Below are 9421 nucleotides of genomic sequence, written 5' to 3'. Positions count from 1 at the left end.
TTTTAATTGATTTATATAATGATATAAAAAAAACCTTAATAAATAATTTTTTAAATATATTTCTATACAAAAATTACTTTAAAATACATCTTCCCTGTGAAACGTGCTCTCCACAGTCTACATGAAGGTGTAAATTAATTAATTAATTTTTTTTAAAAAAAGTCTTTAAAGAACTCGTAATTCCAAGACCACAAATGCTTTCCGAACAGCGAAGGGAGAAATCACAGATTGCTCAACACGGACACAAAAGTTTAAGAAACTATTACTCTTATTATTGTTGAAACTGAAAACACGCATTGCTGTTGTTACAATAACAACAATTCAGCGGCATAAAGGAGAGAAAAAGATCAAACACACACACACAGTAACTTAATTAATAATTTAGATGTAGTAAATACTAGATTGATTCAAAAACCATGAATCTTGATCTGGTCCTTCTTCACAATGTTCTGATTAACAAGGAAATTCTGGACGTTCTTGCGTTGATCACCTTGGAGTTGAATGACCTTGCCAAGTTCCTTGTCCTGCACAACATTCCCATTACAACAGAAATCTTTCTTGAGAGTCTTGAGGATCTTTTCGTAGCTCAACTCTGCAGGTAGACCCTGAACTGTAGTCAAGCTCTTCTTTCCATTTCTTTGCTGTATGCGTATGTGCACATACTCTTTGGTCCCTGACTGTTTGGCATCGGCAAATGGATCGAAAGCGCTAGGAATCTCGAATTCTAGCACCATATATCTACTTCTTGCTCAACAGAACTCAAAAACAGACGGTTTTTTTTCTTCCGAGCAGGATTTGTGTTTTGGATTCCAAGATGAGAAAATTACAGACCACTAGAGATTGCTTTTATAGGAACGCATAGGTTGGTTTATAGTGGTTAGAAGAATAGAGGTGGGCTCTTCACACGTGTACGGAGCAGCTCAAGGAACAATGAATGTGAACGGCTGGATTTAGGTTTTTCGTTTAAGATATGGACGGTTCAGGCGTGCAATTGACGCATCTAGGGACCCACCCTGGAGTCCATTAAGAAAGTTCTGGATCGAGCGAGAAGGGAGAAGAATCTCGTAAAGAAAACACGCGGTCCACACATTTTATTTACCTAAAATAATAATCCTCTGGTGCCAGATTCTGTAGCACCCGATTCGCTTGCATCAATTCGAGCAAGAAAGAAAATATTCTCTCATCGTGTTTGGAAACCATAGATTTAACACGAAATTGAACTCACTCTAATTCTCTACGTCTGGTTTTTCTTATGAGATAGAACCGGTTATTTTTTATTTTAAAATGTATTAATATAATATATATTTTCTATTTTTAAAAAATTATTTTTAACATCAATAAATTAAAATAATTTAAAAATATAAAATAATCAAAATAATATAACAACAGTTATTTTTTAAATTATTTTTTTATTTATAAATACATTAAAATTATATATTTTTTATTTTTTAAAAAATAATTTTAACATAATCGAAAATAAAAATGCTATGAACGTGAGAATCTCTCATCCAAGATCTGACCTTGTTAGGAACCAAAAGGCTAACCCAGAGATACCTTAGACCATTAAAAATCAAAGGAAAAAAAACAGAAAGAAAGGAAAATCAAAACATTTAATTTTCTCGATTTACATAATTTCAATTTCACTTATTAGTAAGATTTTACCATTCAAACTACAAACAAATTGTTCACTATTTAAAAGTCCGATCCTTCTCTTTTCCATTATCAATACTCAAAAGTATCTTAAGCCTATTTTCTGCCATTTCTGAAAATTACAAATATGTTTCCAGGCACATTCGAGACAATAACAATACAAAGCTTCACTCTCAAGGCAAGCCCTGCCTGCAATGGTCAATAATGGACAAGAAAGGAAATACAGCACTTATGTTTCTTGTGAAGGAGTTTAACACGACTCTTCGATGTGTTCCCACAATGATATCTCTTCCAGGGAGCATAAAGTGATCTTCATAAGCATCTGATAAGGCAAACTTCCCACGCACTTTAAATAGATCAGCCTGGCTAAAAATCGAACCCGACTCTGCCAGCTGCAAGATAACCCTCGGGAAGAAAAATGTAGAAGGGATTCAGAGCAGTGGTAATATTTACATGACACGCAATAAATAAATGAACCTTAAGATCTATGAACAGTAACATTAAATAAGCTCGGAGTGCTGCGTGTCCAAAATAAGTTCCCACCATAAGAACTTTGTGGTAGCCTGTAATTTATTCAGGTAAAGAAAAAAATCATGCAAGTAATTCTATCTTTCTCTCCTTCATGTGCCCCCCCTCTCTCCCTACTATCTTAAAGAGAAATTCTCATCTGCTAGATATGCATCCATACATCTAAATGCAAGCAATTCAATATATCTATACCAACTTGTATGGAAGAATTTGTCAGATTCTTAGTACATCGGAATCACGACAACTCATTAAAAGACCAGAAAAGTCAAACCATGATCTGTAAATTACACAAGCAAGGCCACCTGTCCTGGGGCTCTGTAGTCATTGTAAGGTCGAAGCAAATCATCGCCAGTAATAGCACAAGGAAGCCCAACTGACTGGCTGGGCAGCTGCACCTGTTATTCCTTTTCCAACTCCCTGAACAAAACCTGAATTTTTTGCTTCTTCAGGAGGCTTTGTTAGAATGCCAGTAACTCCTCTAGGCAGGCCTTTTGCTAGCGCTCCACCTCCCTCCCTAATGACATCACCAAGGTCCTCTACACCCTTGTTCTCCTGGTAGATAAATTTAAATTTCAAAATTCCAGAATATAATTAAAAGATGGCACAAGGATATATCGTGTGGGACAGAGCAAAAACATGCGGACAGGAATGGTATCAGGGCGGGGATGAGAAATCCTTCAATGTCAGCCAAATTTTGGTATCCTGGCACTCACCATGTCTCCGGGATGAGGCGGCATAAATTTTTTCATAAAATTCACCCATATGCTTTATCAAGCACTCTCCATCTAAATGAGAAAATAAACAAATAAATAAAGATCAGTGGACAAAGAAATTCCTTAAGCTTCCTTTTCAGGAGCCATGGCAAGCTTGCTGGAGCGAATGTTCGATGAAAACACAGGCCATACTGTGAGCTAGGGCCTTATGATTTATCATGTGATGCTAAAAAGCAATATGAAAGAGGACGAAGAACATATGCATATACACCATAATTAGCACAGAAATATACTAAATTCCTGTGTCTTCCATCTGCTTTGTACATCGCTTGAGACTCCTACTCAAATTCATATCAGATGAGCCAGTAATTGGATGCTTCATCCTTAATAAACAACACAGAGGCTGCTAATCATTCAGGATATGGTGCTTATAATTTACACTATTAAGTTCTTGATCTAGTTAAAAGTCTATTCATTCACTCATACGGAACAGTAAAGAGAAGATAAATCAAAATTTTATTGCAGACCTGTCTCTGCCGAATCTGGATGAATTTTTATCCATCGATGAATTGGCTTAACCTTTACTCATATGTCCAGGCGCACTGCTTGCAATGCCCAATATATCAACACCAGAGAGCAGTTGAAGAGGTTGGCCAAGAAATCCTTTTTTTAATGTTTGAGACCGCAATACCAATCCTAGTACTTTGTCTCGTGCACATGTTCTCATTAAATCTTTGATTTTATCTCACCTGATCAACATATAGAAAACAACTCATGTTCAGCATTTCAATTGTGATAATATGCAAAAGGCATTTGCGCCGATGAAACAATATTAATTTTTCATGTTGAAAACAGAAATATAACTTTAAGTGGATAGCAGAATGAAATAACACAACGGATATTTCAAATCACGAGTGCTAAGCTTAATGGACACGCAATTTGCTATGGATTGGAGGCAGCGGCCCAACAATAAGCCACCACAAAATACCAATCCCACATTAGCAATGACAGAGCAGTAGGGCACAAAGGGATCAAACTACCGATAAATGTGCTGGGTATTAGGCAAGATTTGGATAATTGATGATCAAATTATTCAGTATTCTAATCTTGGATCAATACTCAAGATAGTAGTCGTGTATGCTCGGGGGAATTTGACAGTCAAAACATTTAAAGAAGATCTCAGAAATTCGAAAAAAGAAGAAGTGTATCACTCACAGGCATATTTTCAGTGCTGCCCAGAGCAGTCATCAAGGGAGACCAGAACCCAAGCACTCCTCTTAGCATTTGACTAGGTGACATAGCCATTGAGGCTTTGAATCGATCTTCTGAGATGTTAATAACACTGTAATTGGAAGAATATTAGATAAAAACTAAGTTTGATCTGTGCAAAAGCTATGTTTCAAGATAGGTTTTAGCATACCCAATTTGAATATTGGACCAGCTGACACAACGGTTGTTTTTTGTATCATGTAATTTTCCCCAGCAAAATTCATGAAGGTTGGAACCACCAGGAGAGAAAAAAAATTCCCTTTCAACTTTTCAATTCAGATAATTGAAAAAAAAAATCAGTATATAATCTACACGCTCCTAATAATGCTAGTGACAAGAAAGCACATATGGGAAAAATTTCTGAGAGAATTGGTACAGAAACTTCAATGATATTATGATTATTATCTACAATCACTATGCTAGGCATTCATCTGGAGCTCTTGGATCTTGGATATAAATAGTAATACTCTGTTCCAGCTCCTTGATCTATGCAATCCTTAAAGTAAACCAAAAACCTGTACCCAAACACCATGAGACAAAAATACAAAACAAGTATAAAATACATACCAAGAGTCATTTGGATGTCCATGAACATCACAAGGGATCCACTAAAACCATTAGGAGAGAAGTGTTTACGAGACAACCAAGCATGCATTCAACAAAAAATAAAAATAAAATTGAAATCAACAATACAAGCTCTTTGCTCACCCCTAATGCTCAACTTTGTAAAACTACATTGAAGATGGTAACCTGACAAATCATTCTACAGAATGAAAAATCAATTCAAGGACAGTGTCTTACCTACTAAAATCAGTAGAATATGCTAAAAGAAGATTCTGGACTGACAGGTATAAAATCTCCTCGGTGTGTGTTCAGTAACAGATGTTCCAAGCCCAGCAAGCTCAAGAACTACACGAAATTTACAACCTGTGGAGGATGGCAACTGCTGTTGTGGAGAGACATTTCCAGAAGGTTGTGGTGATGGTGGTTGGACTCTTCTACTTGTTATCAAAGAAGGCTCATTTTCTGGCATCCAGTCACTGATCCTAACGATATTCATTTTGCCTTCCTTCAGAATCGTAACACGTAATGCTCTAGCAGGGTGACCTACTGCATGTTTTGGTTGGTGTTCAAGAAGCCATCAATATTGTATTTCAATGATTCCAGTGAATCAGTCCCTTCAACTAAAAATTCCAGTAATCTTGGTCTACCGAAATCTTCCCATAAGAAAGAAGCTGCTGCATCTGGAAAAAGAAGCTTCCATGAATCAGTGGTAGTGTGGTACACTTGCCGAATGGGTAAAAACAACGAACGATTTTCGATCCTGTAACAAGAACTTGATTGTTACTATAATTAGAAATCTTTATAATTGGACGAATTATAACTTTTAGCAAACTGTATAAAAAACATAATTTCGGGGGAGAAATAAACTAATTTTAATCTTGGCCAAACACACTACTTTACTAGATTTTAATATCAATGGACAAAGAAGTTGATAGAGAAAGTTCTGCATGCCATAACTTACTTCACTAATGAGAGAAAAAAAAAACTAGTCCTAAGCATTCCAAATAATCTAAATATGAAAAATATTTGGGCTCAAAGTAGACATGAATACTGAATGTAAGAGTGAATAAATGCCTGTGCCAAAAAAACAAAAAAAGAGAAGAAGAAGAAGAAGAAGAAGAAGAAATGCCAAAGGAAACCATGTCATAGCAATTGCAATGTCAAGCTTCGAATTTATGCCATCCTTCCCAGTCTAGGCGAGCGGGATCGATGTTGTTAATATCGATATCGCTGCCATGCTAGAAAGGAATATAAATGCCACTGGGCCACTAATCGAACCCTTTGTGGATACTTTAAAATTTATGCTAACCTTCCCAAGTTTTTCTTCATATCTTAGGAGTTAAAATATATAATTTTACCTAATATACTAAAAAATAAATTTCAATTAAAATTTATTGTTTATATACTATTAAGTAAGTGATTGTAAGCAGTTAAGAGTGAGTGTGGCATAGTTATTTTTCTATCCCCATTTTATAAAATCAAATCTACACGATAATAAATTAATAAAAATATGCAGAGTGGCAAGCAGGGAATTATTTTTCTATTCCCATGTTATTTCTCCGGTGAGTTTTTTTATTTAAAAACTGATGAATAATTCAGTTCCATTCTTCAATTCTCTTTCACGATTTCAATTGTTGATTTGGATTTTATGGTATTGCTGATCTCTACACGGAGATTCCCTTCACAAGAGAGGATGATCACTATGACAGGTGTCAATAGCTCAACAAGTCCATAACTATTTATAAAATCATGAATTATATGTTGAAATATTTGATTGACAAAAATATATTTAAATTCTTAATAATGTATCTAGATGATTTTATTAATAAATATTAAATATATTATATCTTATCTTTAAAAAAATCCACAAGCCAAATTTATAAAGATTTCTACTATATATAAAAGGAAGATATTTTTTATTCTAATGTAATTCCTAAAACATAGGTCAATCCCATTTTCCATAATAAAACTATTTAAACATCACATAAAATCTTAAGTAAGTTTTTTAAATTACCCCTAACCTTTATTGTACCTTATTGATACTTTATTTTGAATATTAAAACTCTAAAAATGCTTAAAATTATATCAACAAAAGCCAGCAATTAAAATAATAAAAATACATCAAATTATTAAACTTATCCTTCACACACACACACAAGAGAGAGAGAGAGAGAGAGAGAGAGAGAGAGAGAGAGAGAGAGATCCTTGTTGTTTTACTTTTTTTTGACGAAAAAATCATAAATTTTTTATAATTTTCTATTTATCATCACTGGTAATATTAAAAGAAGATTCATTTAAACGAAAAAAATTTATTAAAAAAAATCATGGTCATATTTTTAATTTCTATACATGATTTTATTCAAATCTCATTCCTAAGTAGTATTTTATTGATTTTTTTTTCATTTCTTGAATTCAATTCTAATATTTTTTTTATATAATATTTATTAATTCACACGCAACACATGTGTCAATAATACTAATTACATTAAAAAATAAATCAAGGGTTAAATGGGATATAGTCCTAAAAAAATTCTCTAAAATCTGGTTTATGCATCCAAAACCCTGCATAAAGAATCTAATTAGAGTTTAAATTTTATTTAACCCTCCCCCCACCCGTGACACACATGAATATCCAAACCATGAATGACACCTGTCTTTTCCCAGATCTTTCCCACTCCAACGTGTCACCTTGAATTCATGAAAATCATCAGATTGCTAAGCTGCATGTGATTTGTTTTCTGGGTTGGAACTTTGAAAGTTGGAAGACGGCAAGGAACCAGAAAAATGTTCACCAACTGTTCATGTGATTTTTGTTATTGTTAGGTATGCTTTCGATCATTATATTGTAGTTTTGTTTCCATTATTATGTGAATTTTATTTTTTAAAGCATCATTTTTGTCCAGTCTTTTATCACATGAACAATAGCAATTTTTTTAAAATAAACTATAATATCATATCCTTTAGATCATTTGGATTTATTTTCTAATGCATTTCCCCTAAATTTGTTTGTAGCTTACCGAAGCATCAACTCACATTATAAATTATAAATTATTCGAGACGCAAGAACGGATTGAATGACATGATGATTGTGATAGAAAAAGCCCACATAGGCAGGCCCATTGCTTGAGCCTACCAGACCAATAGTATAGCGAGTGCGGGGCGTGAAGTAGAGAAAGGCCATCATGTAAGAGAAAGGACATCTTGTGGGGGTGTCATGGCTTCAAACCACAAACTCAAACATCAATGCTTGAGGGGATCGATCGATCACGTACAAAAAGCACACCCAAAATCTAAAAAATCACAGAATCCTGACTTTTGAGCCCCTAATCTAATCATCCCGTGAGAAGAGTACGCATGTGACAGACTAAGACAAACACATATAGCTGCATAAACCCACAAATTCCGATTTTCACCAACAAATAATTAAAGCCCTCCTCTTCAAGGTTTTTTCTTTTTTTAAAAAAAAACATAAAAGCAAATTCATCAAGCAGGCTACAACTTGCTTGTTGCGGTGTTGTTTGGAAAAGGGGTCACGTGAGTGGTAAAAGTCGATTTGTTCATGTTGTTTTCTCTGTCATTCGCGAGAGAGACTGCTAGCATTTTTTTTTTTAATTTTTAGTTTCTGTTATGGACCACAGGTTTTGGATTCACCCGTGAATGATTTAATTCTCTCGTCGTGGACCTACAGCATGTTTCTTACTTGTAACTTCTATTGGCCACAAAGAGCTAACAAACAATAAAGAGTCACGGGAGTCTCCACTGATTTTCTTCGCATCAACCCACAACATTCATATACTACCAGATTGCTACTACAATAATTTTTTATTAATAAGAAGTTTCTCCTTTTCTGTTTCTCTATTACCCAGTGAGAGAGCAGCCAGGTGATCAGCAGCTATTAATGGAATCACATGAAATCGTGCATGTATTTTTTATTTTTTTTAATTATGAGTGTTTGGATCAGTTTACGTGTATCTTGACTAATCCTTCGAGATCCTGAAATTAATAACCATGTAAGTCTCTAGTGGCTCTGAGATTTGTGACACTCAAACTAGTAATTTATAGAAAGCAAATCTTAATTGCGTTACACCGTTGGATTAAGTCGTGCATGTATTATTATGTCTAAATGATGTAATTAATATGCCAATCTGATATCTTTATTTTCCCTGATTTAAGTGCAGAATTAATCCCGTGAGAGGGACAAAGACGAGTAGTAGCTAGTCATAAACCAAAATAGAATAACGGTTGCCATGCATAAGAAGGTTGATTGCCTGTGTTCAAAATATGGCTAAAAGAACTTCTATAATACAGAGGGGAATCGCTGAGTTCTCTTTCTGCAACAAGGGTTTGGTAGATGTAGTACTTAACTTGTTAATTAGTTGCAAAACACAATCAATCAATAATTTGTTTAAGTATTAAGAATTGTTTCCCTCTCTTCAGGGTTTTATATACGTACAATACACGGGGTAATGCCAGATATGGGATGGCCAAAATCACCCTTTGGTTTTATGTAGAGCCAATTAATTTCTAATTGACACCATATATTAGGCTAGGTTGCTTCTGTTAGCTTTCCTTGCATATGCATTTCATGGAACTTGTTTTTTGGCTTCAATCGCAGGTAATAACTTTTGTCTCAAGGGCTGAAATCTGGTTATCTGGAACAGCCAGCTTAATTATAGCCCTTTGTTATTACATGGTCA

At 34.6% G+C, this 9421-nt stretch overlaps 1 protein-coding gene and 1 pseudogene across 1 annotated transcript; both read right to left on the bottom strand.

Moving 5' to 3' along the window:
- Nucleotides 1-250: 250 nt before the first annotated feature.
- LOC133696399 (protein translation factor SUI1 homolog 2-like) lies at nucleotides 251-891 on the bottom strand. The gene has a single exon (XM_062118586.1). The coding sequence runs from the start codon at nucleotides 732-734 to the stop codon at nucleotides 408-410; it is 327 nt and encodes a 108-aa protein (XP_061974570.1). The 5' UTR covers nucleotides 735-891; the 3' UTR covers nucleotides 251-407.
- Nucleotides 892-1681: 790 nt separating this feature from the next.
- Nucleotides 1682-6025, bottom strand: LOC133697116 (uncharacterized; annotated as a pseudogene).
- Nucleotides 6026-9421: the final 3396 nt, after the last annotated feature.

Source organism: Populus nigra, chromosome 6 (assembly GCF_951802175.1).
Source record: "Populus nigra chromosome 6, ddPopNigr1.1, whole genome shotgun sequence".
NCBI lineage: Eukaryota > Viridiplantae > Streptophyta > Magnoliopsida > Malpighiales > Salicaceae > Populus > Populus nigra.
This window is presented reverse-complemented; position numbering and strand designations above follow the sequence as displayed.

Excerpts from the sequence above, each read along its gene's own strand:
- LOC133696399 (XM_062118586.1), bottom strand. The coding sequence starts at position 734 with ATGGTGCTAGAATTCGAGATTCCTAGCGCTTTCGATCCATTTGCCGAT.